General features: G+C 35.1%; 1 protein-coding gene across 3 annotated transcripts in view; it reads right to left on the minus strand.

Moving 5' to 3' along the window:
* GPC5 (glypican 5) overlaps window positions 1–16,264 on the minus strand; it is a 1,228,272-nt gene that overhangs the window by 1,184,172 nt on the left and 27,836 nt on the right. For all 3 annotated transcript variants that reach the window (XM_084876722.1, XM_084876723.1, XM_084876724.1), the window contains exon 2: window positions 4,910–5,071. In XM_084876722.1, coding sequence (XP_084732848.1) covers window positions 4,910–5,071 — 162 coding nt within the window. The remainder of the gene's footprint in view (window positions 1–4,909; window positions 5,072–16,264) is intronic.

A 16,264-nucleotide genomic window follows, 5' to 3' on the forward strand; every position in this document is an offset into this window, starting at 1 on the left:
GAGGGCATTCTACTTATTGATAAAAGTAGCCCCTGCTCAGTTATCATAGAGTAAATGTGATTTCTAAAATTACTTTTAGTGTATATATTTAAACTTGTTTGTATGGAAATAAGCCTAAACAACTTATTATTCCGTTCATTAAATTAAAAACAGTTATTCTTCTTATAAGTTGTTCCAGTAAAATTAGGCTTTAGGCAAATTTTTTCTAAGTTTGCCTTGCCTTCTCAGAATTCTCAAAAAAAAAAAAAAAATTCAACATTCCACAAAGAGAGAAAACAATATTTGATTATAACAAATCACATATAAGAAAGTCCAGTCCCTCCCATTTTCATTTTTATGATTAATACCTAAATAAATATCAAAACTGAACCCCTTGGATCCAGCACATACAATTTATTAAACAGAAAAATAAAATTTAAATTTACATAAAAGTACCTGCCACTCTGGTAGATAGAGACGACCACATATATTTCTAGTACTTAGGTAGTTATCACCAAACTTACGGCAATATCAACAAAATCTTTCAGCAGCCTAAAAGTATAAATAAGTGATTCAGGGTCTGTGTTTTTCCCAATCTTTTGAACTCAATTTTCTCTATTTTAATCAATTTATCCAAGAACATGTGAAAAGTTTGCTACAATATCTTTCAAGACAGAAGAAATGTTCTACCAATATTGAAATAATGCCTAAGTGTTAATAACTGTTGGCACTTCCTTTTGCCTAGTTAGTTAACACTGTTATCCAAAATAAATTAGGTTTGCTTTGTAGTGATTCTCTTCAATCATATATTCTTACTTGAGGGATTTAGGATTCATATTAAAAGAGAGGAAATCATAATTAAGTTTCCCTGTTCAAAAATCTTTAAAGACTCTCTCAAACCCAAGTTAATGATTTTTTTTAATTCTTTAAAATTTATTTCTCAATTACAGTTGACACACATTATATTAGTTTCATGTGTAAAACACAGTGATTAGACATTTAATACCTTATGAATTGATCACCTGTTAAGTCTAGTACCCAATGTACATTATTACATTACTAGAGTATCATTACTAGAGTAATGTACATTATTACATTACTAGAGTATCGGTGCACTGGGGTTCCTTGGCCTGGTCTATGGGGATCAGAGCAAAACCAGCTCTCTGACACCTTAAAGGGATCCCAGACTGCCAGAGGGCACAGGCCAGGCTGAGGGACCCTACCAGTGCATCATCGGGACTGGGTGGGGAGGGACCGGACAGCTGGGGAGAGACCGTAGGAGGGCTCCAGGGAATGTACAGCCAATCTGACCCAGTCGCAATCAGCTGAATCACAGCAGCAAGCTAACCTACTGGTCAGAGCATCTGCCCCCTGATGGTCAGTGCATGTCATAGCAACTGGTCAAATGGTCAACTGGTCGGAGGGACAATTAGCATATTAGGCTTTTATATATAGATTGGCTCTACTCCTTATGCTTTACTTACATGTCATGACCATTTTTATAAATGGAAATTTATACTTCTTGATACCTTTCACCTTTTCAAAAATTATTCAACCCCCTTACCATCTGGTGACCATTAACTTGTTCTCTGTATCTATGACTTTTTTTTTTCATTTATTTTGTTCATTAGATGCCACATATAAATAAAATCATATGGTATTTATCTTTCTCTGTCTGACTTTTTTCACTTAGCATAATACTCTCTAGGTCCATCTATGCTGTACCATATAGTAAGATTTCATTCTATTTTATGGCTAGTATTCACCTTCTTTATCCAACTGTCCATTGATGGGCACTGGGGTAGCTTCCATATTTTGGCTATCTATAATAATAAAAGCATAATATGATAATTAGACTGGATGTCCTTCGGATGAAGCTGGAGCTTCAAGAGCCGAGCCCCTTGCACGAATTTCATGCCTCAGGTCTCTAGTTATAAATGATGCTGTAATGAACACAGGTGTGCATATATCTTTCCTAATTAGCATTTAAGATTTCTTCAGAACTGGAATGGCTGAATCCTTTGATAGTTCTATTTTTAAGTTTCTGAGGAACCTCCATCCTATATTCCATAGTAGTCGCACAAATTTACAAACCCACCAACAGTACACCAATATCCACAAATCAATTAAGATGATACACCACATATCAAGTAAAGGTCTCACTGGATGAAGAATAAACATTCAACAAAACCCAACATCAAATAGTTCCTTATGTCAAACTGTTTGACATTGGAATTGGGACTCAAAAGAACTGTCGGCCCAGAAAGGAACTCACTACAGACTGATTCATTTGCCTCTCAGCATAACCATTATGGCTTGTCGCAGTTTAGGTTCTTACAAGGGTATTTCTTGGATCACATGATCTCACACATCTAGAGGAAGTAATAAACAACATAAACCGATGAACAAAAACAAACCCAGAGAAAGAGAAGCAGTGATCAGACTCTCAAACCTCAGAGGGAAAGTAGGGGAGGGTGGGGGTAAGGGGAAGAGATCAATCAAAGGACTTGTGTGCATGCATATGGGCCTAGCCAGTGGTCATGAACAACAGGGGGTTGGGGGCACATGTAGAGAGGGGTTTGGGATGGGAATCAGGGAATGAGGACAATTATGTGATACCATAATCAATAAAATAAAAAAAAATAATAAAATATATACAAGGGAAAAAAATAAAAATTAAAAAATAAAGAGACAGGATGACATGGGGGGGGGGACATCAATTTATAATAAAAGCAGTCAGCAAAGTGGGAAAAGAGAGAACATACCTCAACATAATAAAGGGCATATATGGCAAACCCACAGGTAACTTACTCAGTTGTGAAAAGCTGAAAGCTTTCTTTTAAGATCAGGAACAAGACAAGGATGTCCACTTTCACCAGTTTTATTCAACAAAGTATTAGAAGGACTAGCCACAATAATCAGTCAAGAAAAAAAAAAAGACATCCAAATTGGAAGTACTAAAACTGTCATTATTTGCAGATGACATAATAATATAGAGAGAGAACCCTAAAGATTATACCAAAAAATTTATTAGAACTGATAAATGAATTCAGAAAAGTAGCAGGATATAAAATTACTATTCAGAAATCAGTTGCATTTTTATATACCAATAACAAACTATTAAAAAGAGAAATAAAGAAAACAATCCCATTTATAATTGCATCAAAAAGAATAAAATACCTAGGAATAAATTCAATCAATGAAGTAAAAAAAATCTGTACTTATAAAACTGTAAGACAAGACAATAAAGAAATTAAAAATACAAATAAATTGAAATATATACCATGCTTACAGACAGAAAGAATTAACATCACTAAAATGCCCATACTACTCAAACCAATCTACAGATTCAGTATAATTCCAAAGGTATTTTTCACAGAACTAAATCAAGTTGATGTTTAAGTTTTTTTTCCAAATGAGTCCAACTCACCTTTTCAAGCATGTGATCCACCATTCCCATCTACAACCCCTTGCTCTGGATAAACTGGTCTATTTATCTCTAAAATGTATTTTGCATATTATACATGCTATCATGTTCATGAGGGGAAAAAATCACTCCACAGCTGTCTGTGTGTCTAGTTCAGCCAGTTCAAATCACAAGTATTTGCTTAAAAAGCATATCAATATGCTTTCCTCCAACAACTGTACATGATTAAATTCCATAACAGAAATAACATTGTTTTCTAACATATCTAAAAGAACCACTAAATTAATAACACCTTAAAATCTGACATTTTATAGTTTCTAAAAAAAATCATCAATTAATCATGAACTACATTTTAATTCAAATTTTATCCTGATTTATGTATTCATTTCATTTAATATATAGTATAATTTAAAAAATGAATCAGCTTTGTGATTTAGTTCTGTATATAAACATAGCACAAATTATTTAGATCGATATTAATATACTTATTAAAAAGAAATCCTAACAGAAGTTATGTTTTGCACTGAACAAAAGCAATAAATTTATTTGAAAAGCAATATAATATAAATATTTTTGTTCCAATCATATACTGAGTAGCTAATGCTTTATAAGCGGAAAATAAATTAAGCTATTTTTATTATAGTAATAAGGAATTTTATAGAGGAGATGACTAAAGTAAGGAAAAAATCATCTATTTTGTAATGTGCCTTGTAATTTCATAAGCCATTAATTTTATATATAAACATATTGTTTGAATTAAGGTTGAGTTCTGATCTTAGCTGAACCTTAAACATCTAATTAATAGTTCCTACTTTACTATTTATCAGACTCGTTTGCACATTGATATATCATACTTGAGTTCTTTTGAGAACCACATGAGGTTACAAGAGGAAATATTAGACAAATATTTCTTAAAATCAGATTTTTAAAAACAATTACACACTTAAAGATAATGATATTTTATGTTATCAAATATTTTAATAAAATTTAATAATTATGTCCATTCACATTAAAGTAAATCCATGGATCAGAATATTGGGGACCTGGAAGAATCATTGAAGGGCATATATTTCCAAGGACCATTTCATTAACAAAACAGTTTCTTTAGTCCTGTGGCTCTTTGGCCCCATGAATGTGTCTCTTCCACAAAATACCACGGCCTGGGTGAGTCTATTTTGAAGAAGTGGCGTTAGAAGAAGTTTAAGTTTAAAAAATTTGGCTCTCAAAAAAAATTTCAATCGTTGTACTGTTGATATTTGGCTCTGTTGACTAATGAGTTTGCCAACCACTGCCCTAGTCCAACTCAATATATATATATATATATATATATTGATTTGGCCTTAGAAACAATTTGTGAAGGTTCAAAAAAGTTAAAACTTCATTTATACCAAAATAATATACAAAGACAGAGAAGGAAATATAGCTGAGTTTACCAATAAAATGACGACAGGCAGATTACATAACAAGGCTTGTCTTTAGTGTCCTAACTCGAGATAAATTTACCTTGAAAAACAGCTGCATTTCGAGATATTAGAAACTTTAATGTAGAGCTGGATGCTTGAAGCGCCTGCTGCATGTCTTGGCGAGCTGCAATTTGATACCTTTCCTCCATCTTCCTGGTGCAACATGTAGGTTTTTTGGATACACAAACCTGAAGATCAGGTCCTGGAAAACATAAAAGATTTTTCAGAATAATTATCTGTTCACTTAGCAAACATTACATATTACATGTCAGGCATTAATAATCAGCACAGCACTGCATATAAAGAGTTTGTGTTCTGCTGAAACTGGTTTGGCTCAGTGGATAGAGCATCGGACTATGGACTGAAAGGTCCCAGGTTCGATTCAGGTCAAGGGCATGTACTTTGGTTGCGGGCACATCCCCAGTAGGGGGCGTGCATGAGGCAGCTGATCCATGATTCTCTCTCATCGATGTTTCTAACTCTCTATCCCTCTCTCTTCCTCTCTGTAAAAAATCAATAAAATATATATATATATTTTTTTTAAAAAAAGAGCTTGTGTTCTATGCAAGGAAGTGATTTACCAAAGCACTTGCTATTAAAATATTTATCTCTTGTTCGTGAACCTAAACATGAAACAAAATATTCTCAACCATTAACTCTTTGCAATATTTTATTAACTTTTTGATCAAATATTAAGTATGTCCACTCAATTAATTAATTAACAAATAGACTATATAAAACAAATTAACTACTATGTAAGTACATAGCTAAATAAAGAAATTTTATTTTTGCTTATTTTACCCAGCTAAAATTACTTGCACTAAAGATAGTATAGAGAAGTATATGGGCTAAAACAATTGTTTTTCTTGAGGAAATCAAATCAAATTTTGTCAATCAGATAAAGGTAAAAAAAATCTTCACCTGATTTCTCATTTTCAACGTCATGTTTGTGCTTCTTGTGAATAAGTGATTATCAGCAAACATGATATGAATCAAGACCCCCACATGGGCCTAAATCCAGCATCATATATTCTTCTCATCACCTAGCTTGCTAGAGACAACTCTTATAACTTTGGGTGGTGAGCACACAATACAATATACAGATGTGTCATAGAATTGTACACTCAAACCTATACAATTTTTTATACTCTATGCATACGCACTTTATTTTGTTGTTATTGTTGTTTGTTTGTTTTTAATTCTTTATTGTTTAAAGTATTATATATAGTATTACATATGTCTCCTTTTCCCCCTATTGACCTCTCCCAGGCCATCCCCATGCACATGTCCTCACCCCCCTACTGTCTGTGTCCATGGGTTATGCTCATATGCATGCATACAAGTCCTTTGGTTGATCTCTTACCATCCCCACCCCCGTACATCGCCCTCCCTCTGAAGTTTGACAGTTTGTTCGATGTTTCTCTGGCTCTGGATCTATTTATGTTCATCAGTTTATGTTGTTTTTTATATCTCACAAATGAGTGAGATTATGTGATATTTCTTTTTCTCCTATATAAACCTATATAATTTTATTAACCAATGTCACCTCAATAAATTCAAATTTTTTTAAAAAGCACCTTTTAGTTTTTTAAGCATATTCAGAAACTGTTAAATTATTAAACATATGTAATAGTTGTGGTTAAAATTTTGGCTAATATGATTAGCAAGCACCTCACTCCCTGGATAGGGTCCCAGAGCAAGCACCTTTACACATAGCAGGTATGCTAGAGAAGGAAGGAGAAGGTACAAACATGTAGCAGCACCTAAAAAGGATAATCCTGATGAGGGCATCATGAGGAAGGTCCCAGGCTACCAGTGTTTTATATAAAGCTTAGAACAATTGTTTTTTACAATGCCTAATATAATACAGTTACTCCCTTATTTTAGGGTAGGAAGAAGACTTGTAGCACTTGATCTCTGGAAAGTTTCACAGTTCCCTTATTAGCCCTTTATTGACTAACTTTGGACCAGCAAATATATCTTATACATACACACAAATACATACACATAACAGCCACTTTTCAAACTCTTCCTACTTTTTCACACAGAGTCGGCCTCAGAATCACATTTCCAAAAGTTACCGTGTTTCCCCGAAAATAAGACATCCTCCGAAAATAAGACCTAGCACATGGAAAGATAAGACATCCCCTGAAAATAAGACCTAGCGCATCTTTGGGAGCAAAAATTAACATAAGACACTGTCTTATTTTCGGGGAAACAGGGTAGTTCTGGTAAGATAAGACATCTGAAATCACTCCAGGGCGCCGGGACCATTACTACCACATTTTACACATGAGGAAATAGACACATAGAGAAGCTCTGAACACTGCCCAACATCACACACCCACATACTACAAAGTGGTGTTTGCAATGATTCCCACACTGTCTTCTTCACAATCCCTCTACTGGGAGGAAAACAATCGTCCTAAGTCTATACATGGTTCGTCTAGAGCCCTAACCAGCCATTTTTAATTTTTTTTTCGAAGAAGTCAGTTTGCTAAGTTGCAAGAAAATAAATTTTAGGTTAGGAACCATCAAAGGAGTTATATTTAATAAATAAACTAGGCTAAAATATCAAGTTATAAAGTTGTCATTGCTGTGTTTTTTTATATAAAAATTTAAGTGAGAAAGTACACTTAGAAAGATGCTACAAATTGGCCTGGCTGCTATTCTAAAGACAGTCAGGAGGGAGACCTTCATGTCTCAGGAACTCTGAGACATGGATAGCAATTTAGACAATTTAGAACAAATACATTCTTCAAGTTGATGAGAATCTGTGTGGATTAATCCAGACTTTCATTTATACACTTTGGAAACTGGAAATGACAACATAAAACTAAACTCCAAAACAAATCAGGACTGTAAGTTAGAGATCAGTTATGTTTAATCAGCACATTTTCAACAGCATCAACTATGACACGTGCTTTAGTAACTTGAATTTGGGTTGCAGTGAATGGGGAAAAAAGTCTGCAAGAAACTAGTTCGACTGCTTCCTGAATCAACCCAAAAGACAGGTGAGATGAACTAAACCTCCTCAGGGAAAGGATTCTATCTTACATTTTATTCTCAGCATAACCACAAAGGATATTAAAAAGATGCTTGCTGACAAAGAGCCCAGGCTACAGTTCTCCTGTTGTAAAAAGAACAAGCATCATAAGAAAGCAAAGCCAGATGGAATCCAAACAGATACTATATGGCAACAAGACACGTTTTAAAAATATTTCAAAGCCTGACTTCAGAAAACATGGCACAACTAAGGATGCTATGAAACAGAAAGAGTACACAACCCAGGCTCAAAGGCAATAGTCGTGTTTCTCAACAGCAGTCATGCTTCTGAACAATGAAATCAAACGCCACAAGAATTAAAGCACTGAAAATAAATGAAATTAAACATAAAACAGCAGGTGCCTTGCTGAAAGGGGCCCCCAACCAGAACTGTGGGAGGGTTTTTGTGTGTGTTTTTTTATCATTTCTCACCAAGAAACTGCAGTATTGGTTATTATGCCTTCCTTTCTGTTAACCAGCGGACAAAACTGTTATGGCCATCTATCTGTGTGTGTTGTTCTAGAAGGGTTAAAACTGGATCATTGAGAAGGCATTGTGGAAAGGTGGTGGTAGTGGTGACAGTTTCCACTCTCTCCAGATCTTCATATAGAAGGGGAAATAAGTCTAGAAAAGACAACTAAACAACATACCATAATACTCCCGAGGCAGACTCTGGGCAGGAGGGAGAAGGATAAAGCAGTAGGATACTGTCTGAAGAACCCGGAGACAAAAGAACCCCGAAATAACCAACAGCAATTCACAGGAAAACACAGAAGGCTAATTTGAGAATACCAGCTGAAACCTGGAGTGTTTTTCCATCTTGATTATTAAATGTATGCGAAGGCCCAGTGATGGAAAGGAGTGAATGAGCAGGAGAAAGCCAGACCCCTACGAAATCTCTAAATAGATCCAGCAGGCTCCTTTCCAGGGAAGAACCCCACACAGGAAAGAAAATCCTAGAAGTGGAATCAAAATTCAACAGAGGATGCATCTAAGAGACAGGTAGAAAAGGTCTAGAATAATGTGGGAGGGGAAATAAATTCAGAGAATTTCAGAAAACAAACAGCCATACTTTTAAATATTACACAAAAATAACAGAAGAGAAAGTTCTATAAAGTTAGAAAAGCTACTTTGAAGCCATCCTCGATTTAAATTTTCAGAAAAAAAGCTAACCTCATATAAAATGAACAACAATAAAATAGGTCAAATTTCACATCAAACTATTATAATAAAAAAAGAGAATAAAGAACAAAATAATATCCCCATAAAGAAAACATGTCAGAAAAGACATTCCCCATCAAGAAAAGATCAAAGATAAAACCATACTATTTCAAAACAAGCTAAAAGATAATGACACAAAACATGAAAGAACAACATAAATCAAAATTATGAGAAAATCTCAGATATAGAATTCAAGAAGTAATTAAAGATGAAATAAAAAATTCTGAAATGAAGACTAAATTAGAAGAAACACAGGAGGCAATCAACATGAAGGTTATGCATTAAAAAAAAAATAGAAGACAGAAAATAAGTTCTGAAAAATCAAAAGGAATGAAAGGATTTGAAAGATGGTGATAATAAATATTGTTAACAATGTAAGCCCTGAAGAGAAACTCAGGACAAATAAAATGTATATTTCATGTAAGCTAAAACAGTTGTGAGAGCAATCTCAAATTCAAAACAAACAATTATGCAATACTCACTTTCTTATTTCCTAAGACTTACTGTCTAAATCTAAACTGTATCCTTGAAAATTAGGATTTTTAAGTGTGGGAGAAAGAAGATACAGGGCTAATAAAGAAGAGGTTAGGTAAAACTCTGTGATTTTGAATTTGAAGTATCAATATGAAATTATGAAGAAATTTACCTTCAATAAATATATATTTCCTAGCATCACTGAAAATAGCTAGAACAATGACTAACCAAATGGCAAAGGGCATTCCTCAAGCCTAGATGATGGTCTTGAAATATAATTTCTCTCAAGAAGAAATCAGTGCTTCCTACAAAAATGACTCACTCTACCTTAGGGGAATGAAATATATAAGAATGCAGACCAGCTGAAACTTCTTGTACACCAGATAGCAAAGAAACTATCAAATAACTCCAGTATCATATCAAAAGCATTCAAGAGCTATGATAGCCTGCTTGTGCTGGCATTAGAAAGTCACACACCAGTGGCTTAAATGAGAGAAATTTATTCTCTCACAGTTCTAGAGGCTGGAAGTCTAAGATCAAGATACTGGCAAGTTTGAGACCGCTCTCCATGGCTTATATATGGCTCCCTTTTCTCATGTCCTCACATGGCACTGTCTGGTGTCTTTCTTCTTATAAAGTCACCAGTCACATTGGATTAAAGCCCATTCTTATGGCTGTATTTCACCATAATTACCTCCATAAAGGTCCTATCTCCCAAATAGTCGGATTGAGAGTTAGGGTTTCAACTTAGGACTTTTGTAGGGGACAGAATTTAGCTCATATCAGAAAGGTTTCTACTGGCAAACATGAGACAATCTGACCTTCGATAATAATAATAGCAATGAACTGCCACAGGTCAAATATGCTTAAATCCAAGGGTTTTCTGTAGCGATGCTTTATTTTATAATTTTTAAAATAGACTTTTAAAATGGGACTGCTGGTTGACAATATGCATTCTCCTTTTGTTTCAAACATTTATTTCTCCCATAGTCAACTTACAGGATTTTTACATTTGTAGCACATACCAGTTTTATTGATGGTTGACATAGGAAAGGGCCCTTGGTAAACACAATGAGATTAAGATATATTTTAGGTTTGCTAGATGACTGTTAAATTCATAAAATACTAAATGCTCACCAGATATACCACTTTCTTTTTTGATTTATTCCAGAGCTTTAAAAGGACTTGATACTAAATGAGGGGTCTCAAAATACTCTTTTAATGGCTGCTCAAGTTTCCTGCTCTGTAGTGAATAAACTTGGTATGTCCAAGAAACAACAAGAGCTCCAGCTGCAATATGGCAGTGCCATTCACACAGAGCAACCACTAACTTTGCACAAAATAAAAATTTTAAAAAATGTCTTGAAAGCTTTAGAGAATGAACAAAAGAAGAAAGCTTCTAAAAGGAAGTGAAGCCCTACTGGTATGGCCCACTTGGTTGGATATTGTCCTGTGTACAGAAATGTTGCCAGTTTGATTCCCGGTCAGGGCACATGCCTGGATTTAGGGCTCAATTGATGTTAGGGGGCATGCAGGAGGCAGCCAGTAGATGTTGCATTCTCACATAGACATTTGTCTCTCTCTCTCCCTCCTATCCTCTCTTTAATAAATTTTAAATATATTTAAAATAAATAAATTTATTAAAAATAAATTTTAAATATATATATAAAAGGGAGTCAATATTTGGAAGAAGGGAGAAGCATAGGATTATCTTCTCATCTGTGGCTTTTAGCCTGGGGACAGTTCATGTATAAAGTGATTAAATTCCAATTTAAAAACACTAATAGTGCCGAAGCCGGTTTGGCTCAGCGGTAGAGCGTCGGTCTGCGGACTGAAAGGTCCCATGTTCGATTCTGGTCAAGGGCATGTACATTAGTTGCGGGCACATTCCCCATAAGGGGTGTGCAAGAGGCAGCTGGTCGATGTTTCTCTCTCATCGACGTTTCTAGCTCTCTATCTCTCTCCCTTCCTCTCTCTAAGAAAATCAATAAAATATATTTAAAAAATAAATAAATAAAATAAAAATAAAAACACTAATAGTCATTCAGGACTGAAGAACTAAAAGATATCAATCAGAGCAATCACAGCTACTGGAAAGAAATGGGGAAATACTGGGAAAGGAAGGGCCAGTGAGAAAGAATCCCAACTTCTGTGTGTAAACTGCTCAAATCTCTGTTGACTCCTGAACCTTATCTTATAGCAGCCCAGCTATTGGCAAGCTCAGGATGAAAGAACTAAAATTGCAGTGACTGCCCAAGAGACACAGTTGACAGTTTAAGTCCAATCAAGTTCATTTTCTCCAAAGTCAAACATATTAACACTCTTTGGAGGAATATAATAGAATCCAGAGTCACCATAACATAACATTTACAGCATCCAGGAGACAATCCAAAATTACTGAACATATGAAGAATCAGTATGTGACCCATTTTCAAGAGATAAAATAATAAAGTAAGACCAACTCCAGATGCCCCAGATGTTAGAATAAACACAGACGAGCTCTAAAGCAGCAATTACAACTATGTTCAATGAGGTAAAAGGAACATGTGCTGAGAATAAATTATAGGAAAAGGAATCTCAGTAGACAAAGAAACTATAAAAAAATGAAAATTCTGTAATTAAAATATATAATACTTGAAAGAAAAATTTCAAAGGATGGGCTTAGTAGTGAATAGAGATGAAAAAGGGCAGATCAGAGAATTTAAAGGTAAATCAATAGAAAGTATCAAATCCGAAAAAGGGAGATAAAAAGATTGAAAATCCTATACATACTAGTACATGCCTAGGATTTTATGTATGCATTCATAGATCAGAGGGCAAATAGCATAATATTTAAAATAGATATGACCAGAGTCCAAGAAAGAAAAAAAGAAAAAAAGAAAGAAAGAAAGAAAGAAAGAGAGAGAGAAAGAGAAGAGATTAAACACTCCATGAAATAACGACTATAAATTTTCCAAATTTTATAAGAAACACAAATTACTAGATTTTAAAAGTTCACTGAACCCCAATCAAAATAAACAGAAGCAAAATCATGCCTAAGCATATTATAATCAAACTACTAAAAAACAAAGGTTAAAAAGAAAAGGCAAGAAGTCCAGTATTTCCACTTTTTTCAAAAAGGATAGAAATACAGGAAATGAAGTCAATTCACATAATGCCTTGTAGATAACATTTAGGAGGGATTTTATTATAGTGATATTAGGGAAGAAACTTCATTTGATTTGTTTCTTAAAAGTCCACTCTAATTGCTATTTTGAGAATAAGTATTTCTGTATTGCAAAGGATAGAATTAGGACTGCGATAAAATATAAGAAGTGGTGCCAAAAACAGTTTGGCTCAGTGGTAGAGCATCAGTCTGAGGACTGAAAGGTCCCGAGTTCGATTCTGGTCAAGGGCATGTACATTGGTTGCCGGCGCATCCCCAGCAGGGGGTGTGCAGGAGGCAGCTGGTCGATGTTTCTCTCTCATCAATGTTTCTAGCTCTCTATCTCTCTCCCTTCCTCTCTGTGGAAAATCAATAAAATATATTTTTATATATATATATATATATGAAGTGGTTAGATTAGATAATATATTGAAGGTAGAAGGTAACTTGGAATAGATGTCTGGGAAAGAATTTGGCAGTTGAGAAAGAGAGAGGAATAAAAAATAACCCTTGGATTTTTGCCTGAGAAGCTGGATGCTTAAGTGGTACCAGCAATAGAAAAGGAAAACACGTAAGAAAGATCAGGTTTAAGGAAAAAACAGAATTCAGATTTGGAACTGAGATTTCTATTAGAAATGCAACTGAAAATATAGAAATACTATTTGAATATGCAAGACTTAAGTCTAGGAGAGATATCCAGAGTGGATATATTAATTTGTGAGTTTTAAGTACAAACTGGTATAAATAATGAGGGTTTCAATAAGACCATCTAAGGAAAAAGTTTAGTTTATAAAAGTTAGAGGGTTTCTCAACCTCAGCACTATTAACAAGGGAAGCAAGATAATTCTTTTTGTGGGGGAGCTGTCCTGTACAGGAATGTTTAGCATGATTCCTGAACTCTACCCACTAGACGCCAGGAGCACCCTCCCCAGATGTGACAATCAAAATGTATCAGATATTGCTAAGTATGCCCTTTGGGCATAATCACCTCTGAGTGAGAACCATTGGCCAAGAGGAAAGTATAGCAATATGAGCTGGAACAGAGAAGAATCCCCTTAAAAGAGCCTGAAAAAGAAGCAGTCAATGAGCTAGAAGGATTAAAATGAGTTGTTGTTAGGGAGGAGATAAGAGGAAAAGAGTATGGTGTCCTGAAAAAGTTATAAAAACTGAGAAATCGGCTGTACTGGGCAAAATAGCAACATTTAAGAAGCCATTACTTTTCAAAGATCTGTAATCCTATGGACTACCATTGGGTTGCTTTCTCAACTCTAACTAAATCACTACATGAGCAATTACAGTGAATTTGGGATCCTATTAATTATGAGAAATAGTTATGAGGTCAGTTCAACTCATTGAAAGTTGTGCTAAAACCTATTTAAGAGTTTTAATGCCCATTATTTTCTAACTTCTGCCAATCCTGAACAGAAGGGATGCCTAATAGCCCCTAATATTGCTCTGCATCCTGGTGCTTTCCGGAACATTTGCTTTTGTGTACTTAATTGATTCTATTTAATTTTTGTTTCTCTCCCAAGACTGCAAGTTTCAACAGCAAAAGGGCCACCACTGCCTTGTTCCCAATGTATTGTATATAACTGGCACAGTGCCTGGAAGAAAAGATCTTCACTGAGGTATTAGTCTCTTTCCCTTTCTCCATACTTGCACATAAATATTTAGTAAGAGACCTAGGAAGGCACTTTCATGGCTTAAAATTAATGAGATAGTTTTAAATATAGATCCAGAATGCGCATATTGCTGAGGACATTAAAAACTGGTTCAATAAGCCATTTGAAATAGTATTTGTGATCAAAGTACTTACATTTTTGCTAATATTCCTCATATCAGTGATCCATCATTTATTGATCCATCTTTTCTTTTCTTTATAGAATATAGGCACTGTCTTCTAACAGTATAGGTTGATGTTACTCATTAAAGTTAAAAAAAAAACACAGGTGTTTTTTTTTTTTTTTTGTGTGTGTGTGTGTGTGTGTGTGTGTGTGTGTGTGTGTGTGGTTTTCAGAAGAGTATTAAGTATTTCATGTATTATGATTTTTTTCTGGTTGTGTACTCCATAAAAACATAAGTAACATTTGGCAACCTACAGATTTAGACAAATAGGGTCAGCATAATACTCACTGGGAGAACTGTAAAGCTGTCCCTCATATATGTAAGTGGCAGCATTGATCCTTCAACAGATAATGTACTAGAGTTGTTTTTCCAGCAATGGTTGATTAACATTCACACAAAATCACATACTTGAATCCTTACTTTTATACAAATAGCAAACAGTGGTATAATGAAAGTATATATTCTGTGTCTGTGAAGTAGAAGGCTTTCTCAAACCTAAAGTCATGAATTTGGAGTCAACATTTTGTAACACATGAACCAGTTGAGGAGACAAAAGGCCTAAATATAAGTTAATACATATTTATTTTAAGAAATAGCAGTGATATAGACTGCTGCTTAAGATGAAAAAATAATTACAATCTCATCCCCCCGATTTAAAAGAAGTCCCATAGTTCTGTCGCTTTTTAACCACCTCACCTAGAAATGCCATTATCAATAGCCAACAATCCAAGCTATTTCTCTAAAGGAAGCCAGGCCCTTGAACTATCTGGCGCAAGAAATTAAGACCTACCTCTCGATCTACTTACGTATATGAGCTAAAGACCTTGCTAGTGGTCAGGCTGGGTGTGGGGAAGGGGAAGAACCTCTCAGACATGAATGGAGTTCACACCAAAATGACTTATTAGGCCACATTTCCTTGGAATCAGTCCACCTCATAATAATCCCCCTTTCCTCTTAGAGCCGCTCTCTCAACACCTCCATGAGAAAGGACCCTGCCAGCCACATGTGTGCATGTGACCTCACATTTGATTACAGTAGACTATGTGTGGCTATTCATATGGTATATGCTTCTCACTACATAGTTAATATATCCTAAAGTGTAGATTCCTTCTAATTATTTGTGAGTAAAAACCAGAACATACAGATACAGTGCCATCTGAGAAGTTAGAATTGGGACATAGAAGAAGTCTGGTTTATTTGCCATCAGAACTGTTTTCTATAAAATTTAGGAGTTAAGTGTCAATGTTATTTCACCATAGAGTCAAACAGCAGAGCACACAGAGTAGACAAATGAAGGGAAAACTGTCAGAGCTCTCTGTAGTTCCTGCTTTAGTTTGTTTTTATACTTTGAGGTTTCATGAGATACACATAAAGGCTTATAATAAGTTATGTTTATATTAGACCAAATTAGTTTGTGTTTCTTGCAACCAAAGTGCCTAAGCTGATACTCTCATCAAGGGCATAGCAGGAAAGGATGACTTAATAAGTTATACAGAAGACTCTCTATCAAGTATAAGAAGTTTACTCTGGGCCGAAACCGGTTTGGCTCAGTGGATAGAGCGTCGGCCTGCGGACTGAAAGGTCCCAGGTTCGATTCCGGTCAAGGGCATGTACCTTGGTTGCCGGCACATCCGGAGTGCAAGAGGCAGCTGGTCAATGATTCTC

Source organism: Pipistrellus hanaki, assembly GCF_964339955.1.
Source record: "Pipistrellus hanaki genome assembly, chromosome: 3".
Lineage (NCBI taxonomy): Eukaryota > Metazoa > Chordata > Mammalia > Chiroptera > Vespertilionidae > Pipistrellus > Pipistrellus hanaki.